The sequence below is a fragment of the Acipenser ruthenus genome, chromosome 16 (assembly GCF_902713425.1).
Source record: "Acipenser ruthenus chromosome 16, fAciRut3.2 maternal haplotype, whole genome shotgun sequence".
In the NCBI taxonomy this organism is placed as follows: Eukaryota; Metazoa; Chordata; class Actinopteri; order Acipenseriformes; family Acipenseridae; genus Acipenser; species Acipenser ruthenus.
This window is the reverse complement of record NC_081204.1, coordinates 23,904,609-23,932,592: the sequence shown is the minus strand read 5'-3', so window position 1 is coordinate 23,932,592 and position 27,984 is coordinate 23,904,609. Positions and strand designations below refer to the sequence as shown.

General features: G+C 38.5%; 1 protein-coding gene across 1 annotated transcript; it reads right to left on the bottom strand.

The window, feature by feature from the left end:
• Nucleotide 1: 1 nt before the first annotated feature.
• On the bottom strand, nucleotides 2-27,984 carry LOC117411904 (histone deacetylase 8-like). The gene is made up of 11 exons (XM_034019742.3): nucleotides 27,540-27,984; nucleotides 26,177-26,229; nucleotides 25,422-25,552; nucleotides 24,160-24,301; nucleotides 19,915-20,027; nucleotides 18,880-18,957; nucleotides 17,047-17,155; nucleotides 16,416-16,588; nucleotides 15,586-15,680; nucleotides 8,514-8,619; nucleotides 2-3,494 (listed from the first exon to the last, which is right to left on the bottom strand). Exons 1-11 carry the CDS (start codon nucleotides 27,651-27,653, stop codon nucleotides 3,472-3,474), a joined length of 1,137 nt encoding a protein of 378 aa, XP_033875633.2. The 5' UTR covers nucleotides 27,654-27,984; the 3' UTR covers nucleotides 2-3,471.

Here is a 27,984-nt window from a genome sequence, read left to right as displayed (position 1 = left end):
ATTAAGTATACACATTTATTTATAGTTGTTTGATACTAAGAAATGAAGTTCACCAAAACATTCGGTTTGTAGGTAACAAAAAAGTGAATGTCTTGCTTTGATGCTCAGTAATGGTCAGCAGTGTTGTGGGGAGCTCCAGTTGACATAGCTCTTGGTTTTGTAGAATAAATTGCCATTCCTCCTTGAGCACATTGAGGAGTTCTTCCTGGATGTTCGTGGGTGAGGTTTTCCACGGGAAACACATGTTCAACTGGACTCAGTTTTAAATGATTCTGCTTTCCGAGGTAACGACTCAATGGAAGTATAATGGGCATTGTTTTATAATGGGCATTAAAATTTTAGATCTCCATTCACCAGACTGAACAAGAAATAGAAATGGGATATAATGCATCAAAATAAAACCTGTCATGGCTACCAATACTGGATAACAGTGTATACCAGAATACTACAAAAACATATCTGCAAGCATTATATACACTTTACAAATGATTCTTCATAAACTCAATCATAGATAGATGCTGTACTAGTATGCAGTATAAAAGTATGCTTTGGAAACAGTTCTGGATCGCCCTGCAGAATGCCTGATATGTCTCCAGGGGTCTGATACTGTAGGTGCTTTGCTACCCCCCTACATGACAGTTACAAACGGCCATGACCACAGCCACCACAAAAAACGAGGAATATTTAAAAAAAAAAAAAAAAAAAAAAAAAAAAAAAAGCTCTAGGGGGCACAGAGGTGGGATAAAGACTGTCACTCAGTCATACTGCTGGGTCACTGTGAAAGAGCCTGGCAGGACAGACTGGGCACTAGCTATATAAAGAGGAATGGACCTACACAGCCCATTTGTCTTTTATTAATTGATTAAACTAAATCGCATTTAATACAGAATGTATCACTGAGTACTGTAATTATCGCAAAAAGTGAGTTAAAACATTAATTAGCAACCAATCCTAACAGTTCCGTTCTGTGGCTTCAATAGTCAACAGCAGAAAAAAAACAAAACAAAGACTTTCAGAAGAATACTATTTACAGTAGAGAACAGTTGTCAGTTTAAAAATCAACAGTTACAAAGTTAAAAACATGTTTGCTAAAATGATAAATGAAGTCAATTTCAAACAGCTTATACACTTAACAATAGCCACATGTAAAATAAAAACACAAAGAATTCATTAAAAATGCACAGGGGCTCTTTACAACCTAACCGTTTTTGATCAGTAGTAAAAAAACAAGCAGGATTTTAGTAGTACAGTACTAGGAGTCATCCCCAGGTAGAACTATCCTTCATGACACTATGTCTAATTGATCATTTACACTTGGAACCTTAATGCTGGGTGATACTAAAGATTGCACCTTTTTGTTAATATTTATCTTGCTTTGATGCAGCTATTTGTATTCTTAGTCAATACAGTATTTATAAACGGAGGATGAAATTAATTAAAGTCTTCATGGGCTCAGCAGGAAGTCCATGTGAGAACTCCTCAATGCTGTTAGCAGTGTAGGGTTACTGAGCCTTTGCTACCAGGATGCTGTGGCAGACGCTGTCCTGTGTGTCAATTCTGCTGTTTCTATCTGTACCATGAAACAGGTTGTTAAGGCAGATCTTTTCTCATTCCAATATCAAATAGTCTACAATCCAAACGGTACCAATAAAAAAAACTGCTGATATTGCCCCGTTATTTAAAAAGCAGCCTTTTCGTTGCTAGAGCTGATACATATATGCTGATTTCTTTGGTCACTCTTTTTTCTACCAGCCACCCTCACTAGAGCCCCAGTTGAAACCGGTTTGATCACTCTCTACTGCTGATAGGAACATGTTTTAAAATGGCATTCAACGCAGTCCCAGTGGATGCAAAAAAAGGCATCCGAGTATATTTATACACAAAGGTGGAGATTAAATTGTCAACATTGCAATGCAACCTAGTGCCCTGCTGCAACCTGGCTGCTTGTTTATTTAGCAGTCGCCTTTATCCAAGGCGATTTACAGAGACTAGGGTGTGTGAACTATGCATCAGCTGCAGAGTCACTTACAACTACGTCTCACCCGAAAGACGGAGCAGAAGGAGGTGAAGTGACTTGCTCAGAGTCACACAATGAGTCAGTGGCTGAGGTGGGATTTCCTGGTTACAAGCCCGATTCTTTAACCACTGGACCACACAGCCTGCTTGTGGTTTTCACATTTCATTCAAAGCATAGCTCTACACTGGCAAAACCATTTTTTTAAAGGACTAAGTTGGAGACGGCTTTAGAATTAAATACAGCATGAAAGCCCACTTCTTTTCTTTTTGTTCCCCCATGAACGAGGTGCAGATCGCACGGTTCATGTCAGTCAGGAAGTTTACTGCTGCAAAAGTTTTGAGCCAGGTACACTGCTGTTTTTGTTAACACAACACCACCACTTAAAAGTAATAAAAACCCAATAAATTAGCCTCCAGCCGCTCAAGCCCTTCAGCATTTGTCTACTGGAAACAGCCACACGCTACCTTTGCCCCAGTCTGTCCCCATTTAGGTTTCACAAATTTAAAAGAGATTTTAAAGGATAAGTCATCATCTCAGTGGTGGTGTTTAGAGCCATTGGATTCTATTGGGAATACACTTCTTCCAAACATTTGAGAGAAGTGCAATCACATGACCAGTGTGGCTTGTTTAATGTACTCCAGCTGTACATGAAGAGACACACAGACCTGATAACCTCTTCACAGACAGCCTCAACTAAGCTGCATCAGGACCAGCTGGTAAGACAGCCTAAAGTGTATTCATCTTCCAGTTCAGCAAGTCTATACTGAGTACACGCAAATTATGCCTCTTTCCCAGAAACTCATTATTACATCCAGTTGCTTAAAGAGTACTCATGTTTTGGCACATAATGATCTACACAGGATTCTAAAATGAAAACGGCTTTCATACAAACTGAAGATGGGTCTTGATTAAACTTACCAACATTAAACTGTCATTTACTCCAGAACTTCCATTCGAACTCCAAGAAAGGGACTAGACAGAACTTTGCTTAAATCTATGGGTTTATCTCTTTGTTTGAGATTTTCTAGGCAGTAAATACACTGTTTTGATGATAGTTTCTAACTTAACTGCATGCCTTGCAAAGGAAATCAGGGTGAAACTACCCATACATTTTGACTGCCCTTGACAATGAAGGTGCATAAAAGTGACAGAAAAATGATGTTAAGTGAGATAACACATACAGTATTTCATGAAGTCTTAAAACAGTACTAGATACTTTTAAAATCAGAACAGCTTGCAGGCCGACATTTACTGTCACAAAAAAGTGACGAAAGTCCAAAAAACTGGGTAAAATGGTTAAAAAAAAAAAAATCAGTTAGCTGGTTTTCCCATTAAAAGTCCTTGGAAACTTTCAAGTAATGTTTTCCAAATTTCCCCCCTCCGGCGATAACTTCTACATACTGTCTTCATTAGCACGGCCTCCCTGTTCAGGAAATATGATCCGCGTTCCACTCTTAAACCACATTCTTCAGATTCCCTGTAAACAATGAGAGGAGAGAGAGAGAGGGTAAAAAAATAACAGAATCTTCACAGCAACCCATGAACCCCAACAATGGAAACTCTTTCCAAAATAATTATAAGTTTAACTCTGCATCTCATGCAGCACCCTTTCCCTCATGCAAGCAACTGGTATTCGAAACGATAAGTTAAGGTTTCTATAATAACATCATCATCTCTGTGGAAGGATCAAGCCTCCGTTGTGGAAGTGTAAAACCACACCAGTGTTGGGACAGAACCACACTGTTCTTGCACTGTGCAAAAACAGCAAACAAATTGTCCACTGCTGTATTGTCATTGTTTTATGATGATGTAATCGTTGCCATTCCCCACAGGTCCCATTATAGTGTGTCACGTGAGTAAAAAATTTTTTTTTTTACAAATTTTACAAATGTGCTCCAATTCCCCGATATGCTTGACTCAGAGTGGGCAATCATTTGGTAGTGAGAGGTCTACTTGAAAATAAGACACCAAAGACTTTCTTCTTATGGGAACACTAAACAATAAACAACCAATCAGCAGTTGGTATTTTTTGGTTACAGCGTGAGAAATGTGTGTGACATATGTATGCTTAAGATGACTCAGATATATAACTTTGTTCTTTGGTTTTAGTTTTGTAAAATTAACAGGTGCTTTACCTCTTTCAAAAACGAGTAAATCATTTGAAAAAACTGCCCTTAAACTCTAAACTGGTAACAGCACTAATGTGTCAGCTACCAAATCAATATTTTAGTGTGTATCTTGTTATTTTGGATAAGGAAGACGGTCACTTGCAGACTGACAAAAGTCTTAATCAACTTGGGGGGGGGGGGGTTAGAAAATATTTTAGGTGGTTTATTATCAAAATGTAACACCACTGATCTTTACTGTGTACTAGTTGGTTGGGCCTAGGTTTGCAGTTCTTCTGAAAGACACCCCCAGCAACACAGTGACCTCCACCACCACTGTAAGAGAGAGGCTCTTTTCATCATGGGGACTGGGCCTGTTCTAAAACCAGCGTGATCTCCCTGGAAAACCAGGAGTATTTGTGCTTTCAAAAGTTTATAGAATCTTGTTTATATTTGAACCTGACTCATATCCAAGCCCTGGGACTCAAGACTGCTGCCGAGAACCCCTTGCACTGGCCCCTGTCACTAACCACCCTCTAAACACTGCACACATTTCTTCTGCAACCACAAAAAACAACAAAACCCCTTTAAATTATTCCATATGACAACAGCTCTACTTCCCTTATCAGCACACACATGCAGACGCAAAAACAGAACACAATATAAAAAATGAAAACCAAATTGAACCATCTGACACGAATGAGTTTAAACAAGTATGTCAAACCCACTTATCTGCTGCCACAGCTGTAAACACTACATTAGAGATAGTGTAGATCAGTTCCATGACAAGTAGATTACAACGATCTGCTTAAACACAAATATAAAATAAAACTAAAAACTAGAAAAGCATCACGGGAGGCATAATCAAAAAAATGTCATAGCAGAGTTAATGTCCTATTTTAGACATGATGGGCCATATTTTCAGTTTACTCCAGTCTCAACACATTGACCCTACAACACTAGTATCAAACATCTAAGTAGTGTAATTGAACGTATCTTAAGCACTCTGAAGTTGTTTGGGTCTCCGTTTTGTACATTAATGTTGAATTTTCATTCTTCAAAAAAATAGGAGTTAATTAAAGACCGGAGTAAATGTTTTGAAAACACTGCCCAATAGCTCCTAAGCATCCCATCTCCCATACTTGTTTTCAGAGCAATATAGCAAGAACTATTTTACACAACTCACTTCATCATTTGAAATTCCTTTCCATTTTACGAGAGCTTTTAGGGCAACTGTGAAATCCTGAATACTTTGAATAAAGAATGTTTATTCCAAATTTCATCACAGTACTATAAGTGAATTCTCTAGATATATGTAAAAATATAAGTGTGACACAGGGGCGAATACTGGGGTTAGTATAGGGTGTTGGTACCTCTGTAAAACGGCAAACTGACCTGGTTTCAATATTGCCCAGCTAGAATATTCTCAATCTACAATACATCCATGGTGCTTCTCACACTAACCATATAGCCCCATACAAAGGACTTTTAATACAGTAATGTAGCAGGAAATAAAAACCTCTAAAACGAGCTGCACAATTAGTTGGGAGCAGCTCACTGACAGCTTTCAATGGTTCAGTGCTACTATGAAGCTCAAACTGCTCCCGTTTATAAGTGGGGTTGGAAAGGACTCCAGTTTCATTGCAGGCAGTTTCACAGGACGAAAGAGTTTAGGGATTCGCTGTAAAGAATGGGGTTGAATTCACTAGAAATGGAATGGCACTGAATGACTGCAAGGAGCCCAAACCGCAGCCCTGTTTACTGAACGACTGCAAGGAGCCCAAACCGCAGCCCTGAGAAACCAAACCAGGCCTGTTCAAACACTGTATTGGTGTTTTCGGGCACATTTGAAACTACACGGCATAAGTCATGCTATTAGGAACCCCTGTGATTCCAGCGATGCTCAAGTAGTGAAAGGCTGCTCACTGAAGTGAATGTAATCCCAAGTTGATTTTGTTTTCTGTGCAGTTGATAATTAGGGCAGAGAGTTCCTCTCTGGATATTTGAACGGGCATTTACAGCTCTGGGGTCTTTGAATCTTTGCACACTATGATTTTTAAACTATGTAGGACAAATCCTTCTGCTGGACATACTTTCCATTACAATTCTTAACACAGCTCTCAGACAAAAGTGGATCACCATGACCTACATCCACAAGAAAATGATAAGCATGCATTTCCAATTCGGAAGCTTGGATTACTTGAATTTACTGTTACACAGGGTTTTTATTTGCTATGTAAGTTGAACTTTTCATAGCAGTGATTTGCTTTGCATGATCATCCAAATTACATCCTTTTCACACCTGGAGGAAGTGCTTCAGAGGACAGTTATTCTAGTTTTTACTTTATTGTTGATCATTGGCAAAAGGTAATTCAATTTATTAGAAGATAGAAGATTTTGGTGACTTAGCATAGGATACTAAAAGGCTTTTTTATTTTTAGATGCTATGGTGTGACGTATATTTGAACACAGGGAGATAACTTCTGTTAATGAATGTCCAAAGGAACTTCACAATTGGATAAACAGTTCTCAACATGAATATGGATAATTCATGCATGTCACAAACAAACAATGATCCACTCTTTTGGCTTACATGTATTTTGACGCAAGCACAAAGACACTTCTCTGGGTAATAAAAAAATTATGGTATTAAACTAACAAAACATGGTTTGGTTCTGTTCCAAAATAGTTTGTTGGTTTTATATCAATTAATTCTCCCCTGAAAACGTGCTGTCTGTCTTTACTTAATTATCTCATCTACCGATCATACACCAGACTCAAAAGGATTGTTATTTCTGAACAGTGACGGAGGTACTAGGGGATCATGTGTCCAGATCATTCCAAATGCTGCTGCAAGACTAAGAAATATGACCAAATCACTCCCTTTCTACAATAGCTTTTTGGGTGTTTTAGAGCTGACTTTAAAAGACCCTGCTCTTGAATTTAAAAGCATTACATTACTGTGAACCTCATGGAACTGTTAACTCCATATGTCCTTTGTGCATCTAGCACTCTCATGATGTGGGTGTGCAGCAACTAGAAATGTGCACTAGAGATGACCAGATGTTCTACTACATCCCCACTTGTCTTTGGAATTCCTTTGGTCAGACAATCAGAGTCCCTATCTATTTTTATTTGTATCCATTTTACACATTGCTACAATTGGATCAGCATTGAAAGGCTCCAGAAATGATCTGCTGCTGGTGGTGGCGATGCTGTGTTTAAAAGTTTAGTTATAGTCTGTGGAAATCATATGATGTTTGTTTTTTAAAAATAAAATGAATGAAACAATGCAATAGGTTATGTATAGTGTATGTTCAAGAAGTTGTTACTTTGAAATACGTCTTTCTGCTTTCAGCAAAAAAGTCCTATTACATTACAGGTTATTATTGGCCTGTGAGTATGAGAGTATTAACAGCCCAGCTTTGGCCTCATTTCAGTTGGGAAGAAAATGTTTTTTCCCCCCCGATAACAATGAAATCTGCAGAGTCAGTAGTTATGCTGAGCATCACCTGTTCAATCTTTGCACATTTGCTTCAGATTGTTTAACCGCAGAGAAACCAAGAAAAAAAACAAACAACTAAAAACATCTGCCTGAGGTCCACGTCGCATCTGGGACTGCGTGGTTAAAGGCACGTTGTTCAGAAAATGAAATCACACAACAATCTTTCTTTACTTCCCGGAGTAATGCAGAGGTAACCATTTCAACTTTGCTGACGTCTCCATGCTTAAAAATGATCAATTTTCTTTATATTGCAATACTTTACACACATTCAAAAAAATACAGTGCTCCCCCTTTGTAAGCGGCCCTTTATCCAGCAGAATCAGCTGTAAGATGACATGGTCGTGGCTCTCATTATGCCATTCCACCATCACTTTCATTCTCGTTATAAGGTTGAACACAAACAGCACGGTCTCGTAACGATCGCTCTCTTCTTTAACACAGAATCAAGGCAACTTATATCAACGTATTCTTGGTTCATAAAGAAATAGAACAGATGTTTTAATATAAGGGGAATAGCATCTTTATCTAATTGTTTGTAAGGAAAAAAAGCATATATTAAAAAAATGAGTCGTGCCACAAAGAGTATTTTTTATAGGACGATACCAATAAATGGAAGATGACAGAATCCTAGAATACATCGGCGTACCACATGTGAAGAAGATGGAGTTTGTGCAGCTGGCCCACTATCTCAAGGTGTGCCATCTCGATTACACAGATCACCTACACAGAACCCTTGCATGTAGTACAGTTGTTTGGTTGTGTACTCTTCAAGGTATTCCATGTTTTTGTTTTGCTGCTATTCTTTTTCAAGTAAAGCCTAAATAACAATGTGTTAAAAAAATGATTTTTTTCTAATATTAATTTATAAAAGCAAACTGTACCTTACCTTTAATGGAGCTGATGACCTGCTGAATTTGCTGAGACTCGTTGCGGTCAGGTCGGCAGCTCGGGGTGATCTCCAGTACATAGTCAGGGCCGAACTCCGTAAAATACTGCCAACGAGAAGAGAGGACACTTCAGAACTGAAATTCAAATGATATTTAAAAGATAGTGGGAAGAACTGATGACTTGGAGCCAAAGACTGGGTTTGAGTCTAGGATGCATGACCTTTAAAAGTCACTTGTATACTGGTCCCTATTCACAAGATTGTAATGTTTTAAGGAAGGTTTTAAGGAATGATTTGTTAAGGACTGATTGATTCATTAAAATCAAGTTTGCAGTTAAACTGTTTAAAAAGAGTGTAGGGGTGTATTCTCATTTCCAAAGCACTCTTAACCTAAGCAAATGTTTATAAAGAACAGGCCTTATATATATCTTTCTTTCAAAAAAACAATCACAATCTTTTATTATTTGGGATGTTTTCAGGCAATCAGCCAAGAGAATTCTACAATACCGCAGAAACATGTTGTTGTCAAAAATGAACTGGACAACAAGTGGGGCTGATGATTTTGTCAACAATCAACCAAACCCTTTAAAGACGTGGCCTCTTGTAGAATCCTGTCCCTTTATTCTAACTTGGTTGTTTTTGTACAGATACTGGTCATGCCCGAGTAAGGCGTGAGCTTCCCTTTAGATTATGAGGTTAAGGCACGACTCCAGTTTCCTAACTCAGTAACAATAATCACGTTGTAAACAACGAACATCTCATCGGTTAATCTGGAAATACAGCAGAACTCAGAATTCCACACAGCTGCCAAGCACCACAATACCATTTCCAGGTTGAATCCCTGTTCCTATTTAAAGCAATGGTAGGAAGTACCAGCCCTGTGTGTCTCTATAGGTGCCGACAGACTATTAAAACAGCTAGCAGCTCTGTGGAAAAGGAGCGTCAGACAGAGCTACTGAAGCCAACATTACTGCAAAGAAAGGTTTCAACACACTTCTCAATTATTTCCAAGCCTTTATTACTATTATTTTAACACCACCTCTTTCTGTCAGAAATGAAGCCCCTTTGGACTGCTAACACACATTCATATGCCAGGTTTCTTAACGTTCGTACACAAAGGGCCCTGATTTAGTCATCTAAAAGGCAGCAATATTTATATCTGCCACCACTTAGATCAATTGAATAAACCCCACAATGTTTGCATGCATAGCTGGGCTGTCATAAGCAGTAACTGCAGGTTAACTACCTGTTGGCAGTTATTAAATTATACAGCAGGCTTCAAACATATTGGAATACCAACATTAAATACTTATCCAGATATTAGCAACACATCAGTGTAGATGGTATATAAAAATACTGTGTAATTTGTCTATGTAAATTCTGTAACAATTCTAATGATATTTACTGCAGATTAAATTTGATTAATAAACTTTACTATAATCTTTCATAACATATGCCACAAACACAAAGTGAAATACTATCGGCCAGTTTAAGTTAACCGCACGAGTGCTGAATTGCGACATCTTTCTAAATCCAGGATACTGATCACTGAACTTAAAATACCATACAAATGTTTTCTGTGAAATTCCCTAAAAACCCTTTCTGTACATATGTGCAGACAGTCATGGTTACCACAAGCAAAACAGCCATTCTGTACAGGTCAAGGACAAGGGGGCCCGACAAACGCCCTCAAGGGTGCATGACATACCGGCCACGCCCCCCTGAAGACAATAGCTCCGAAAGTACTTGTTTTTCTGACAGGGCTGTGAGAAGTCAAAACTGCAACAGTTTGTGTTGTGCCAGAGCTTCCTTTTCTAACCAGTGCACACAGCTCTTCCAGGCAGAGGAAGCTTCAGTTCCGACAGTGTCTGGTGATGACGTCAACACCCTATGGGAAAGAAATTCGCCCATTTGCTTATCAGGGCTTAGTTGAAGGCAACGGTGAAGGGGTTTTCTTCAAAATTTACTTTTTCCATTTCATTTAGTTTCTTACAGTTTTACCTCAGAATTATTGAATGGATGAAACCAGATGATTGAATGGATGACTAAAATGACTAAAAATATATATATTTAAGAATTTAACTGAAATCCATCCCATAATAGTGATTAAAAAGATTGTATTACAATTAAAGGGGGGGTCTCATCCAATTTGCATTTACCTTGCCTGAATCCAGTTTGTGTCAACACATGCACTGCCCCAATGAGTCCTAGCTCACTGCGCTGTGCTTCTCCTTCCCAGAATCCTACTGGAAAATGCTGCTTCAGTGCAGTCAAGCGTTCACCTCGAATTATATGCATAATAAAATCAATACCCCAAATCGGCACTGACCAACCACCACCTGAATTTGAGAGACGGATATTAAAATAAACAAAAATGAGTCGACTTGACCTCTGTTTCAGAGCGCCCTGCAGTGGTGAGGTGTGATAACAGTGCCTCGCCCCAAAGGGTAAAATGGCCCACTGGAAAGCGTTGGGTCTCCACATAGGTCACAGCTAATTATTTGAAAAATATCTTGCTCCTGACTTTAATACAGCCTTTGGTTTTCTCTCACTGAAATATGAAAGCCCAGCTGTCCAAGATGCCCAGCAGCACAGCATGCAGATCGTTAGTATTAACGAGTAAAAGCAAGCATTAGTGCTTATCAATTTCAAGAGATCATCATATCCATTTCCAGCTAGACCTGATGTAATTTATTCATTTATCAAGCATGTGATCATCTCAGAAAGATAGCCATGAGCAGTCTATGTGGAATCAAGCGAAACTGATGCAATGTGCTTAAATAAAAACTGCACTGTCTTGCCTGTTCCTGATCTTTCTATAAAATTAACTTTGGCTAAAGAGTGAATGACCCCAAAAATAACTCGGGCAACGCTTGCAATCCCCTGGGCAAAGTCATAGGTTCTAGTGGTGCTTGTTCTGCTCCAAACAGGACAATATCCTTGTGGATTAAAGGACAACATTGCAGAGCTCCAAACAATTCTCAAGGACTGTAGTCACCTTTTACCTGAGCACATTGGGACATTTTATTACATGAACCTAGATGTAATTTATGTGCAATTTGTAATGGATACTAGCTACAGTGTGTCACACCTATCACACACACAGTCATTTCACCAAGACAAGAAATGCAATGGTGCTTTCAGCTGGTACACCTGAACATTTGCCCTTTTCCATTACAGTGAAGTTTATTTTTGTTGTAGCTTCCTTCCTGTTATTTGTCCTCCACTTCATTGGAAATCATCCCCCCCCCCCTCCCCAAAGTGCGTTTGCCCCTTTAGGAATTAAAATTAGTTTTATCCATTTGTTTTCACATGAGATGTATTTTTATGTCTTCAACGGATTTAATGTCGCTCCACATATATTCATTACAGTATCACACAAAGACTTGTAGTAATTGATTACAATACAAGTCTGACTCTTGAGAAGATATAACAAAAACACAGTCTGAATTTCTGCCAATGTATTCCTTTTTTTTCAAGAAATCTCCCAGAATGCTTTGGAACTCCCATATACCCCTCCCAAGAATTGTTTTCTTTTTTAGTCATGTGATTACCAGGCAGATCACCCTGTTTTCTTTGGATATTTGCCATCTAAAAAGTTGCTGTACACAACTGAAGTGTTTAAAAAACATTTGTAAAGAAAGGATGAGTATCATTCCTGCTATTAATGCTATTAATGCTATTATATTCCATGTTGCTTCATTTTCAGATATCAAACTTCACCACTGTGGTTCTCAAGAATGGGCCATGTTTGATTTTCTGGTGTGGGAACAATCAAGGCACCTAACAGTGCCTGGATTTTTAACAATCAAAGTCAATACAACAAGCTAAAAGATATATAAAAAATATGCTTGAGAACTTTTTTAAACTGAGAAAACGCATCTTGAGTTTGACAGGCTGTGACTGTAACACAAGTTCACACGTTCAGTTGCTGTAGTTTCATTGAATTATATAGTGTTGTCACAAGAGTGTCTGTACACAGTACGCTGGGGCTGAGCTGCTCTGTTTACAGAATCAATGTAAGTGTAAGACTATAAAACAAAGACAAATATAAAACTACAGCAACATTTATTTTTTATTTTTATAAATAATTTGGAAATCCAATTATTGGTTCATTTCAGAAAGCAAGTCTTGAATAATTTGCAGTTCGGTTTCAAAATTGCTGTAGGTGTCTTTTCTTATTTATGTTGTTAATGTTTTGCATTTTGAGTTTAAACTCAGGGCTCCTTCAACTGAAGACCTGTGTGGATCTGTAGAGACTCAAAAGCATCTGTACACAGAAATGTAGGACATTTATAAACAGGGCTCAACTCTTGCTCTGACCAGATAACATAAATATATCCTGCTACTCAAAAGGAGTCATATACCTTGATATGCTGTTCTATGCTTACATTTAAACCACACATTGAAGACAACACGATTACATGTTCTTGCACTGATGGCTTGAGTTATTATATTCTGCATCTATGTACTCATGTGATCACTTCTAGTTTAGAAGTAAACGTTTTAGTGGAACTGGCTACGGCCTAGCTTTTGAAAGTCCTCAGTAACCTCTTTGTTTGTCTCCATTGTCCCCGAAGCAGAGACCCCAGTGTCTTCTGCCTGCCTGGAGCCTGCTCTGAGGGCTGTTGGCAGCTGGTGGAGCAAAGGGATTTGTCCGGCAGGTACAAAGTGCTTTGTGTTCTTGTTACACATTTAGGCGATTTCCCTCCACAGCTTCCAACCTCTCTTTATCTCCCCAGGCCCACTGCAGTTAAATTGTGTTTTGTTTGGTGTAAATTGACACAGACAATGATGTGGCTCTTTGATCTTCAGGCGTGAAAGACAAAGGACTGAAGAGAATAAGCGGATAAGAAAAGAATGAATGGACTTCTCAAGGAAGCTTTCCATCTGACCAGCAAGGTTCTCATGTCTCATGTACTTTAAATGTTGCAGCGAAAACAAAACAGACAATGAGAATAAAATCGACACCTTGGGTGTTAGAAATCACAAGAGCTTTGAGGGAGAGTGGTTGACACTGGCCATGAAGTGACAGCTAGACAGCTACAGCGGCAGAAAACAAATAGCCATGCGAGGGTTTTTAAGGATTCGCACATTGACTAGGATTCTAGTTCTCACAGTCCCGACACTTGTGCACTATATTCGAACAGCTCCGGGCACATTCACCCTTTTGACTTCACTATCTTTAAATTTACTGCAATCCTCCATATAACTCTTGACTGAATGCAGGCATCCTGCTCTGTGTCCTTGAAAATAGAGGCTTGGCTCACTAAAAAAAAATATGAATGCTAATTAATGATCAACTTGAGAGGAGTCAGGAATCAAAGAAATGTTTCTGATTAAACAGGCTGGATTCAATCTGTCGATGTTGTGAATTCAGAACAATCAGAATTTTGATGGGAAGCCCCAATGCATAACTGATATAAAACAGAAATAGCTAATGAAAACTGATTAAATGACCAGGGATATGTTAATACAAATATAAAAACAATAGTGATTATTTTGAAAAAAGCTATTGCAGGAATATATACAACAAAGCAGAAAGTTAGGGAGAGTAATGCATTGGGTTTTAAACCCTACAGCCTGTTCAGTAGCACTTTCATTAGATACTGCGTGCACCTTCTGTACAGGAAACTTCACTGAGACTCACAGGCAAACCTGGAATGGTACTATGCAATGATGTCTTAAAATATTCCCCAAAGGGGTAATAACCAATGTTTTTTTTTTTTCTTTTCTTCTCCTTAGCATAAATTTATCACAAGTCACATATTGTTTTGCTGTTGCTCTTTTTATTTAAATTTACCCTTTGTCTCCTGTGAAGCCCATTTATTCTGCTTCTGAGCTATAAATTGATTTTTTGTGGGTCCTGTTATTTGCAAGACAGGAATGAACCTGCAACACTGTGGCTAGAAAAATGGTTTCCCTGTATGGCTGGAAGAAGACTGCCCACATTTAAAACAAGAACCAATACTTAAAAGGTGGAACAGTGGTAATTATTTTGGTGCTAATAAGAGGTTATTGTTAAGACTTGGACAAAAGATACAGTTAGTGTACAATATCTACACCAGAAAATAAGAAACCAAACACATCAGTGGTTAGGGTTTGTATCTTGGATTTAGCTTGGTGTTTTATTTCAGTACTTCAGCTCTGACTCAGTATTAAATTATTTGCAGTATTGAACTTTCTTTATCTGTCACTGGAGAAATTGATATTTAATAAAATAGAGTTGAACGTTTTTAAATGATATTAAACGTTTAAGTATTCTGAAAAAACTAAACAAAAACGGCAATTTGTTTAGTGCACATAATCATGCAAGGGCTTTCTAGGACTCAGAAGCAAACCTCTAGCTGTGTCTGTCCTGCCCTGGGATGTAAATGCTCTCTGCTTAGATCCAGGCTCGGAGGCTGTGATTTTGGCCATTATATATAACTCAATACTGTGAAATCCCCTCCCAATGCAGACCGTTGGCATTCAAACTGTGTTTTATCTGTCACTTAAAATGATTGTATTACTATAACTTACTTGTCTCAGTGTCTTTGCGGAAGATGCTCAACATGTAAGTTGCTGTTGTATTTTTGTAGATATTGTATATGTCACTTCTGTAGAGCTGACCTGTCACAACATGTCATTTCCCATCACACTGATTTGAGTTTTACCCTTCCCTCCCTTCAACAGTTTTTAATATAGCCTGGTGACAAGCCATGATAACTTTTAATACACAAACTCTGATGTAGCAATTTTAATGTGGGTTTTGGTTAGGAAGGGTTAAAATTTGAAAGTCCTCAAAGCCAAAAGACTTCTTTGTGCTCAGGAGGAGAAACCTTTACTGTATCTCTCCTTCCCCTGCTCTCTGTGCAATTATCTGGGAATTTACAATCTCTCTTCATTCCAAATCTTTTTGGAAAAGCACAGTTCATCGGAAACAAGTGCTCCCTATGCCATAGGGACAGTGTGTTATTGTTCCTGAACCACCTGACAACAAAACAGTATTGAGACCAGGAGCTAGGGCTTTGATTAGGGGGAATGACTCAGCGAGGAGCGTGAAGAAACAGGAGCCCCACTGGAGCCTTACCTCGTGATCCGGAATCTCAGAGGAGAGCGTTTGGCCGAGGACAGTGCCAGTCAGATAGGTCCAGCATCGGGCAGTGTTGGCAAGGTTATACCCTCCTGTCTCCAGCGATACAGGGAGTAAAGGGGAGACAAGAAAATAAAAAGTGATTGAAGTAAATGGGTTCTTTGTGTGCACCTAATTAGTACCTTTCATCGTTGCCCTGTTGCATGGATAAGAAGACTTGCACAGCAATCTCATTTAAAAAAAAGACTAGAATCAGTTGTTGCATTTTTGGTATTGACAGACTGGGTTATTGACAGTGCTGGTGAGCGAAACCTTCTGTTTAGTAGTGTTTAGGTACAGTGCTAGCAGCTTTAACACAATGCTCTGGTTTACATGCATTTACTTGTATGCTGACCACAGCAAAACTAGTAATCAACATGTGAAGACTGCAATTAAATAGTGCTAACAAACTACCATCTAGGGGTAGTGCCAAATAAACGACTAGGAAAGTGACAGTCAACCTCAGAAACTGGTAGCCAACTAATCGAGAGCTTCAATTTCAAAGCAGCAGCTGCAACATAATCATGTCTGTGTGTGCTTAGTGGTAGCAAACTAGCAATGTCAGTATTTTCATTGCTGTTTGAAATGAAACGTAAAGCAATTGTGAAGCATGCGGTTTCTGACGGACGGAAGTGCATTTGACATTGTGTTACATTAATAAATAGTTTTTAAAAATCCCAAGCAAAGTGCAACTAAACTGTATTGATGCGCTTGGTTAGAGAAGAAGTGTGTAATTGTTGAACTCTGTCATCAAAAAGGTTCTTGCATGCCTTGCCACTGTTACTCACCTCCTCCCAATATTAGAGCTGGAAGCTCCCACTGTAGAACATACTGCAGGCACTTTCCCACTCCCACTGGGGTCATGTTGAAGGAGCACATGGGGTCCCCTGCCATCGTGTCTGCACCCAGCTGCAAGACTATAGCTTCAGGGTTAAAGGCTGCATGTACCTCTGTCAGCACACTGGAACAAGCAGAGTGTTAAAAGCATTAGCTGGGCTGGGCTAGGCTATGCCCCCCCCCCCCGTCATCTTCAGCCTTTTTCAATCTACTGCTGGATTCTTGGTCGATTTATATCTCTTGGGATCCAGTCTAGAATCTCCTTGGTCCAGCGATGATCTGTTCTTCTTGCTACATGTCCGGCCAACTGCCATTTCAGTTTTTTCACTCTTATAATATCATCATATATCCTACTAAAGGTTGGAGTGGCTCTTTTTAGACAATGGACAGCTGTACTTAATTTTTATTTTTATTTATTTTTATTTTTTTAATTAATTTATAGAACCTGTGTAAGGAGCAATAAAGCTAGTGGTGGCCATCCAACCTTAAATTCTGAAAAAACTTAGGTTAGATGTAACAGGAACACGATATGGATGTTTTCATTTAGTAATACAAATACAAAAAAAAAAAAAAGAGTAGCACCTTTGGAAGACTTGGTAATATTTGTCATCTTGAATTCCATCTTGCAGGGGAACATTAACAGCATACCACCTTCCTTTCCCAAGCCCCGTGTCGGACACATCTCCAGTACCTGCGTCAAACCAGGTTAGGAAAAGGGCATCAAACTGAGAATACAGTGTCTATTAGGTAATTCAAACTGTTTACAGTTTAGCTTATCTGATATGTTGAATAGCTTAGCTACTCTGATATGTTGAAAACGTGAATTAAAATGGATATGTGAAAAGGCAGTGTCACAACTCAAAGGGAGGGGTACCGTTTGATTTTGCTGGTAGAGTTTCTATAACATTGAAAATATGTCAGGATATAAAATGCTTACCCTAATCTTCGTAATATAACACTGTGTGTAAAAAGTTTATGCAGGCGCTCCATCTCTTTCATAATATAGTGTTCTTGTATAATACCCAAATCGAAAGCCACTTATAAAATGACCAGTATAGAGGGAGCAATCTCATTGGCTAACAAGTGTTCCATCTTATGCAAATAAGTCACCATACCAGCATGGCTTGGAACTTTTAGAACCATTCTGCCTTGACAACCAATTTACTTTGCTAGGAATGGAGTAGGGTAGTTGTTCCATTTAATAAGCTCCTTCATTATTTGCTCTGATTGTGGATTTTGATATGCCACACTTCTTTGATACTGTTCTGTAGCTAATTCCTTTGTTGTAGTTTGGTACGAGTGCTTTTCTCAAATGTGAATCAAACTGCTTTGTCTTGACCATCACCTGCTGTGCTGTCAAAACGTTCTTCTTCAATGTGGAAATAATTACCTCCTTTTCTGGTTACTGACTTTATAATGCAGCTTAGTTACTATGTAATGGTTTTCAATCAATTAATATATATTTTAATTAGTTCCATTACATTTTTACAGATTTTTAAGGTGCTAATGCTTTTGTCATGAACACATTTTCAAAATTGTTTTTGTTTTGTATTCTGGTCTTTGTCATATTGATATATTTAGTGACTAATGTTCACTAAATGCTTATATTTAACATGCTTTCTTTGAATTATATTAAGTGTAGTGTAATTTTATATATATACACACACATTAATGTACTAGCAAATGCATAATGGTTAAAAAAGCAAAACAAAAAACATTATAATTCCTAGACATGTTAGAAAAAAGGGGCACATATTTAATTAATGGTATTTATCCTGTAACCTTGCTGCAGGTCTCTCCACAGATGCATGACCTAACATTATATTTAACCACTGAGGGATTGATGTGTTCTGTTTTTCCAGTTTAGTGAAATTGCGTTTTTAGCAATTGTTTTATTTATTAGAAATAAAAGGAAAATATCCCTTTGCCTCCAGGAAATAAACTCAAGTGGTTTACCTGCTATCAGAACACTAGGATTGTGCTAAATGGGAGAGCACTTGGATGGGTACAATTCACTTTCAATTTATGGAGTGCATTTCATAGGCAAGAAGCTGCGATGGAAGGTACAAACCCAGCTAAACACCAAGCCCGTGTAAAACAAGCCCAGTCACACAATGCTCCATCCGGCCTGAGCTGGGATTAATAAAAGCATGGTTCAGGCTAAACAGATGTTTGCAGTCTAGACTTGAATTCCACATAGGAAAGCACTCACTGCGGTGTGCAGCAAGATAAGATTCTTCAGCCCACTGGACCAAACTGTTTTACTTATGAAAGTGCTGCTCTGGAGTGAAAGCTTTATGAATCAGCCCGTTATTAGTAATCAAAGAGATGGGATACCGGTCTCCACACATCTCAAGGTAGTGTTATCACTGTTTAATGCAGTCAAAATAAGAATTAAAGTTGGGGAATCCTCACCTGGGAAAAATCCGGGAGAAAATTTGTGCAGCGATACCGTCATGACTTTGGAGGTGAAACTAAATGCATCTTCCACACCTGTAAACAGAATTAGTTCAATGACAAACGTTTTGACTAGAATCTACGGTTCCCCTCTAATTTTCACATCTTTATTTCATGATAATTAAAACACACACCCATACACGTTCAATCTATTAATGCACATTTGTATTCTTATTTTTCAAGCATTGCTGAACTAATAGAACATTACTCACAGTTTAGCAAGGCTATGCAACCTGACAGTAGACAAGCCAAGTTAATATAAGCAAGTCATGCATTACCAAATTCCATAAGTGACAGCTTTAAAACATGAATCTATGCAGTACAAAAGCTTTTTTTGCACTCTACTGGTGTTCGTTTAAAGGATTAGGGAATACAATGCTGTTTGTTCAGTTATTTATTGTTGCCTCTGTTTCAAATAAATGTATGTTAAATTGGTCATCCAAACCCAGAAAAGTGTTTTTCAAGATATGGTCTCGTACATGAATGACACCTAGATACTGAGCAGGTCTAGTACATGAATGACATTTAGATACTGAGCAGGTCTCCGTTTGCGACATGTTCTTGAAGGGTTTGTGCAGTGCAGATCACAGCAGAAACAGGATACAGTATTCCAGTTCTGGTCTTACCAGCGCATTGTACAACCATCATAACCTGTGTTGATTTATACACTTTTTACTATACTTTACATGTGTTAACATTACATTTGTCATGTCCCAATTCTATATCTGGTCTAAATCCCTTTGGATTTCCTAAGCCACTGTGTACGTGTTGGCTACACCTCTGTAGCTTTGTGCTGTCTGCTGGTTTTAGGAGCTTGTTAAATATCCCCATGGTCTAGGTTGTTTATGACGATGAGAGAACAGGGGCCCTAGCACCTTCCTTTTCTTTTAAGCTTTCTCAACCATTCCATAATCTATTGGTTAATCTGCAACTTCCTTTTGGAGTGTATGTGTAAACACAGTAAAGAGGTCACTCTGCTCCCTGTGGACTTACCATCCCCATGATGCAAATCCACATCCACGTATAAAACTCTCTCGTATTTCTCCCGTAGTCTTAAAATACCAAGAACTACATCGTTAATGTAGCAAAACCCGGAGGCTTCATCTCTGGAGAGAAAAAATAGAGACAAAACAGCTATGACACAAAGAGACTCGACACAAGTGATATTTTAAATTGCACACAAATGGTGAGGGTAAGGACTTTTGAGGACCGGCTATTGAAACTGCAGTCACTACTTCTAAAACCTCAACAAAACCGGCTTCGTAAATGCCTCCTGATGGATGAATGCTGTCAGCAGCGTTCATCCATATCAGAGTTATCATTGCATTGCACTTTGAATTGCTTAATTTCTATCAAAGGGGTTTACAGAAAACACTCCAGTGGTATGCACAGAGCTGTTCATCTAATACCATGCTTTCAAGCGGACAGTTCAGCACAAGTCACCATAGGCTGACAGAAATTCATTTGGGAAATCATTGCAGAAAAAGCTTATCATCCAGAACCTGAAAACACAGAATCATAAGCCATTCAAGAGTACTTAAAAGTAATGAAACAAACCTTTCAAAAGAAGTCTTTGTGACACGCATATTAAATCAAAGTCCTTACCTTAACATAATAAAGTCTTTTGAATACTTTCCATCACGTTTTACCCTGTCCACACTACCTAAATAAATGGGGGATGAAGACACATTGAAACCCCGCGATTGTTTTCAAAATGTGATCATTGCACATTGTAGGTAGTGTGAATGGGGTATTGACTTGGGTGAAGCACATTTTTTCCTGCCACAATGCTGGAACATCAATTCCTGTGTTGCAGAGAATACGACCCCACATAGTATCCTATATGTAGCATGGAAGAGAAATGCATAGCTCAGGAGGGAATATTATGATTATGAGTAAGAAAATGTTTGTATGGCTGTTCCACCTGTTATTGTGCTGGGAATCTTTTGGTTCTTCAGTTTTTTTTCTTCGTTTTCGAATATTTCAATAGTAGATAACCTGCAGCCTCCTGGTACTTTTGCTGTAGTTCACATGATGTAACTTTGAGCACTTGAAGTAGGTACTTGGAAACAGCTCGAACCGAGTGATAATTTACTAGGTTTACATGCACAAAAAATGTAGTACTTGATTTGAATCTGAAAACAATTGTTTACATGCTGAACTCAATCTGGCTCGGACGGATCGATGCTTATGAATCTGAACTAGTTTACACGCAGGCTATATAGGATTTAGGAATTAATTCCTGAAACAGGTAGCTTGAATTTGATTGAAATGATAAGCAAAGAATCAAATGACTTACAACAGCAAAGAGGTCTTTTAGTAAAACTAATTAGATATACTGTTTTAGTAGTCTTTTGTCAGACAATTCCAGATAAGAGATGTCAATATATTGGATTTTGTCTGAATATTCCTGTGACATGAATTTAAATGCTAGTGTACGAAGTGAATTTTTAGGTACTATGTGGCAAAAAGGATATTGGGCAGAAAAGTAAAGTACTGCCTCAAACATCACTGTTTTATAGTTCATGTCATGGGACTTTATTGTTCATCAATATTTACAGGGAAGAATACAGGCCTTACTGACAACTATACTGAACTAAATTCATCACAACTGAATAAGAAGGTTCAGAAAAACTGGGAGACATTCATCAATATCACATTTCACTGTGACGGACTACCAGACTCAATGCAACTCTATAACCCCAATTACTATGGTCGTAGTCACAGGTCATCTGACTGCCGGGAAACTCAAGCCCTGGGCACAAACGAAGCACAGTTACATTCAGCGCGGTTTTGCCAAGAAACAGGCGCTTTGTTCTTTAGACAGAGGGGTCAAAATCCTTCTTTCAGCACGAGTGATCCACTGCTTGGAGAGCTACCACAAACTGCTATAAGCTGGAATAAAAAAAGAGCAGGGCACTCTGTAGCTGGACAATGAAAAGGCTGGAATATGACAAGGGCTTTTATTGTCACCACAGACTTAATTCACAGCTGCTGGATTGGGCTCTGGAGGGACAATCCGATCACAGGGAATGCTTCTTTGCCCTGCTTTGCTGCAAATCAAGTTTATACGCTAACTTGTAACAGCAAGTAAACAGACACAGAGAAAAAGTGATTGCTCAACGTGGGTATACAAAATATAGAGTGTACTGTGAAAGACATTTCAATCAAGTTTGCATGTCAGGCACAGACTAGTGGAAACTACTTTGAAATATCCTGTTCTTAAACACTTAACTTTATTACCAATGTGGCCCTTAAACACGTTATTTTAAAGTATTGATACCCCCAGCAAAAAAAAATATTGATTATCATATTGGATGATAATACAAGTTAAACAATGTAGGGAACTTTATGAAATTACACAAAGCTAACATCAGTTTTTAAAGAGCGTTTTTTCAAACTTTATTTTATTCATAAAAAACATTCTTGAACTAATTTAAGACTCCCAATTGCCTCACAGCTTATTCCAGTTTTTAGTGGTTGTTTAAAAGGTACATCTGAACTTAAAGAGTGTCCACCTTTTGTTCAAGTACCTTACAAATGAAGGCTTACAAGAATGTCTGGAATGGCTTAAACTTCTACAAAATGTTTAAAATATTCCTTGTTGAACTTTGAGAACAGGGCCCAAGTACTCTAGGTTCATAGCACAATGCTCATGGGAAAGTAAAGGTAGGAAGGGGAGACAGTAGCACATCTCAACATTGGGCTGTGCTTCAGGAGAGACTGCTGTGGGGAGGCAAGGGACAGAGGAGTCTGCAGCTGCTATCAAGCACTAATATCTAACACGATCATCACAAACTATTAAACACTTAATGGTGCTAAAATAAATGAGAATTCAATGATAAACGTTTCGACTAAAAGATCTAACATGAAGAGATCTACCCAGCAGTAAAGTATATACCAATTATAGAAATCTCACACTGTGAGAATAGGACAGAGGGACAGGCTTATTGAGCCTCACAGCACTTTTTCTAAAATGCATCACCTGTGCAATAAAATCAGCTAAACCACCACCAATCATGACTTCTTAATTCCACCATCAATCTTGACAGAAGGCTTTTGAAAGTCCAAAACCGTTTTTTAAAAAGCTAGAACAGAAAAAGGAAATCGAGTCAGAAAGACAAGACAGGTTACGCGCAGGGTCCCTTTCCTTTAACATATGGGACTGTAAGTTCAAGAGGTCTCGGCTTGCTTCGGGGGTTAGCTGGACTCTCACAGTGACCCTACAGACCACAGGCTTCCACTCGGCAATTAGCTCACTGAGCCTTTCCACACAAGAGGGCCTTTACTTCTGACCAGAGGAATCAATTAAGCTGGTGAAAGAATCACTTGTTTTGGGGTTAATACACACATGTGAAGGCCAGTACACTGAGCAGAGAAAAATGACAGGGCCCTCGAAAACTAAATGTGTTTAGAGTAGTGTAATGGTTCAGTGCTCAAGGCAATCACCTTTATCCTGTACCAGACCAGTGACACACAAACTAACGTGAAACCTGAACCAACTGGTCACCAACAGAACTTCACTACTGTGGCCAAATACAGGTTTTTATTTAGAAGAGGAATCTCATTATCTCAAATCTCAAATGTTATCATCTTGCTTGAGTTATGCTCCCCTTGTTACCAATGCACTATTTTTCTATCTTGATGGGTTTTCAGTTAGTGCAAACACACGTACAGCCCCTATTGAGTCCTTCTTCACTGCCTACAGAATCCTACAGAAAATGTTCATTGTAGTGCAGGTGAGAGTTCACCTCTAAATATGTGCCTAATACAATCTATACCGCAAACCGGTATCACATTAACACAATATGAACAAATAAGCAGATATGTTGTACCCAGTTGAGTTATGTTGCTACAAAATGTGATTTGCCTTTAGTTCCAGAGCTTTTATTAAAAGTAAATGACATTGCCCATAGTAAAAGCATAGCAAAGGTATGGTAAAGCATATTTATTTAATTTGCTATGGTAAATGCCAGGGTTTATATAAACAATATTTTGTTAAAATGTTAACAGATTTGTGGTGATACTTTCAAAGTATGATTACTTTGTAATATTAAGTAGAATGTTGTTACTCTTATTTTCTTTTTAATTATAATTTCACTGCTGAATTCTGCAAGCATCCTCCTAGTTGCCTGCCGAGTTAATTCGAGGCTGTTTTGTTCTGTGCTAGCCCAGTACACCCATGCCATCGCCGGGTTTGGTCTTGCCTTCTCCATTGTTTTTTGTTTCATGTCTTACTTTCTTGCATGATGCCAGCCTCCTGCCCAGTTGATTGCCACTTTACACGTCCTGTCGATCAAGCACTGGGCAGCTGTTAACGTGGCCCCGCCTACTGCTGCAGCATAATCGTAAATACCTTCTGTTGCAGGGCAGTCATAACCTGGGGGGGGGGGGGGGGGGGGGGGGAAGAGTCAATGTCACTTAAACTAAAGGATCTTGCATAATGCATGCAATTCTGTCAGCACATGTTCCAAACCTCCACGTAGACAGACATTAAAAATGTAGAAAGGGTTGGAAACTTTTGTGTAAATGGATTTCACATAACAGATTATTTGACTAAATACAAATCATAACAAGTAATATCCCTGGTCCAAGTCAGTTTCAGTCACAATGGGTAAGACAGCAGATGTAACCAAGTTTGATACTGGGCTGATAGTATGCACTCAGTAAGCAACTTGGCAGGAGCTTCTGTGGTCAAGGCTGCACGAACTGCTGAGGTTTCACACGGGAACAAAATGGAGGACTCTATGGACCACTCTGTAGAATCCCTCTCCAGCTTCCTCAAATGAATTAACCCTGGTACAGTTTAGACACACTGCACACTTGTCACACCACATCCAATTGAATTAATACAAATTCTTCCCTGAACCTGATTTGCTTTAAGGATAAAATGCACAAGAGCAAGTTAAGAAATTGGGCACATCTGCAGTCTAACATATTTTTTAAACTGGCATTAGTGTGGGTCAATTCTTTGGTCTATATATACTGTACTGCACTCTGTTTGGAGTGTCTAATATATAGCGCCCTCTAGTGACAACTGGCAGTCAGAACCAATCCTCCTATTTTGTAACTTTCTTTAGAAAATTGGCAGTAGCAAAAAAAACAACAACAATTAAATAAACAGCCAAGAAATTTCTTTAGATTTAAAAGTATTGAAGGTAAACGTTTAAATTATTTGGGATTTGTAAAGGATTTATTTTGGTACAAAAGGTTTCAGGGTATGATAATCAAACTTGAGATGCAGATGCTATAAGTTATGATAAAACAATTTACAATAAAACTTTATCGAAAACCACAAATAACACCCTATTACTTTCGCGTCATTTGCATTATTCCCTGTGAAAACCATTTTCGCATGTTAAAACTTTGTGTGCTAACCTGCTATGACCTCATTCACTATTTTAAATGAATTAACAGTACAAAAATAAAGATCATGCATTCTCATCCAGTGCACACTCTTCACATTCTCACCCAGCCTGTCCCCCGCCCAACAGTCTTACCCAGGCCATACTCTATAGACTTGGGGTCGTCATCATCTCCCTCCTCCCCGACTTTGTGCAGGTGCTCCAGGTAGGAGTCAGTGTGAAAGGCTGCCATCTCCTCCATCGTTGCAGTGTGGGGCTTTACTACCCTGGTAAAAACACACAGCAGAGGCCTGCCAGTAAGCACTGCGATACAGCAAGCATGAGTAATTCACAATGAAGGTCAGTGTTCATCCTTCGATCTCACGACTAAGCCAATTGTCTCTTAACACCCCGGAGCTCGAGAGCGGATGTCAGCGAGTTACCGGGTGCCTGACTGTAGTGCAATGAGGAGAAACAGTCCCTGCCAGTTCTGCCTCCCTAACCATGGGAGTGCCAAAGCCAGAGTGATGCTCCCTTTGGAATCCCGAGCAAAGACCAGCGACTTTGCACTGCTAGGACACAAACATGCCCTCCCCTGACTGTACGACTCATCCTGCACACCACATGGCTGTGCTTTTAAAAGGTGAGCCACTTGGGGACCCCAAAATGAGTTTATTCTTTAGAACTTTTACATTTTAACATGTGCATGCAATTAATGTAGATCCTGGTGATTTACTTGTTTCATGTTACTTACACCTCTGTAATGGGGGACTTGTCACTGACAACTGTTGTAATAATTACATCGAAACAGAAGGATCTTCAAGGCAATTGCATGTGTGTTTTTTTCAAATATATTATTTAGTATGCACAGCAGAACTATGAACGATCTTAGTCTTCAGTAGTTGACTTACCTCATGTGTTTAAGCAAGCCATATGCTTCAATTAATGAATGAACCATGCTTGCCTAGAAAAACAAAAAATAATTTGTTATTTATATTTGTTATTTCTTAAAGGATACAAAAGTGAATAAAGCATAATATTATATATATATATATATATAGTTTGTCAGTTCTTCATCTGTGCAAATCTTGTAATTAGCAAGAAATGTAAATAAAGTTTTTTTTATTTCTATTGTTTTATTCATAAACTGCTAAAATAATGACTATTTTCAATTAAATATAAAAAATATATATTATTTTGTCTCTGTTGTACTGTGCTTGTTGTAGCAAGAGTGACAATACAGGTGGTTTGCTTTTAAAATGAAGCCGATGACCATCCCTAAGGATCCCCCCTATTGCTTAGCATACAAGCTAAAAATATTGAGACAAACATTTTGCAATTCCGTACTGATCTCAAAATTATGCTTAAAGCTCTTGGATTACAAATGTACAGAGATTTTTATTTTTTTCATTTTAATGTAAAGGTTGACAGTGCCAAGTAGGCATTTACCCCCATTTTTTCAGGGCAGGGCTTGCATTATGTAGCCCAATTATCCATCCAGGAACCTTTTACACACTTGAAGTATGGTGCCATTATCTGTTTTTTTTTTTCATTTGAGCAACCTCTTCTCCAGATTTTGGCCCACTGAGGTCCACCAAATTCACCACTGGCGTTACTCGGGCAATGCCATGAGACACACATACATATACATACATATACATATATATATATATATATATATATGTTTACATTCCTCCATAACATTCTGTGCACTTTACTATATAAAACAATGCCTTGCTGGCCTTCCTGTTTGTTTACAATGGCATGACACAAGCTTCCTCTGATATTGTGAACTAAACAGACGCTCCTGCTATAGTACTAGGACCTACAACAGCACAATATTATGAATTCCGTTTGCAATCCGCTGTAGCGAAACACAAATGTAAACGAACTGAAACATTTCACAGGAAACAACAACAGGGGTGAAGTCTGCCAGGGTTTAAACAATATTTTATAATGTAATCTGTCCCTTTAAATCCGACCGTGCCTTACCAGGGAGAACTGGTTAATAGTAATGAGCCGTTATTTTCTATGAAATTCAAACTGGAAACCGTTTGTGCACGAGCAACATATACAGTACATAATTCTATGTACCGATTTCACTTGCAAATGAGAAATGAAATTACTCCAGTACAACAAGTAGCGATAAAATCAGAACATAACATGGGATGTGATCTATTAGTAACTACAATACATACACAAAAGCAATACATAGCATACCAGTGCTAAAAAAAAGTATAAAGTTACAGAAATACTGTATGTTTTGATTCTTACCCTTTTAGGTACTTTGGAAAGAGAGTCGCATGTATCGATGTACTCGGGACTGTACACATAAACCACATCGGGGTCTCTACCATTCCCAGCCTCAGAATGACTTTTAATATCCATTGCACTGCATGTATTTTGATCAAGTCGTTTGATTTGTGGAGGACTTGAGGTTACAATTCCCTTTTACTGAAGTAATGCTATAGCCCAGTCCGGCGTTTCACAATAAACACTCCTCTCACAAAGGGAAACACGTATCACTCTATGCTGGACCGGTTGCATTTAATTCATGACAAGAAAATACTTTCTAATGTGTAAAGATAGACAGTTCTATAGGTATACCTAATTTTTTTTAAAGCGCTTGATTTTTCTTTGACAAATTAATGAAAGTTACTTTTGACCGATGAAAAAAACTGTGTTTCTCGTGACGCCTTTAGACATTTGGGAGAGGGAC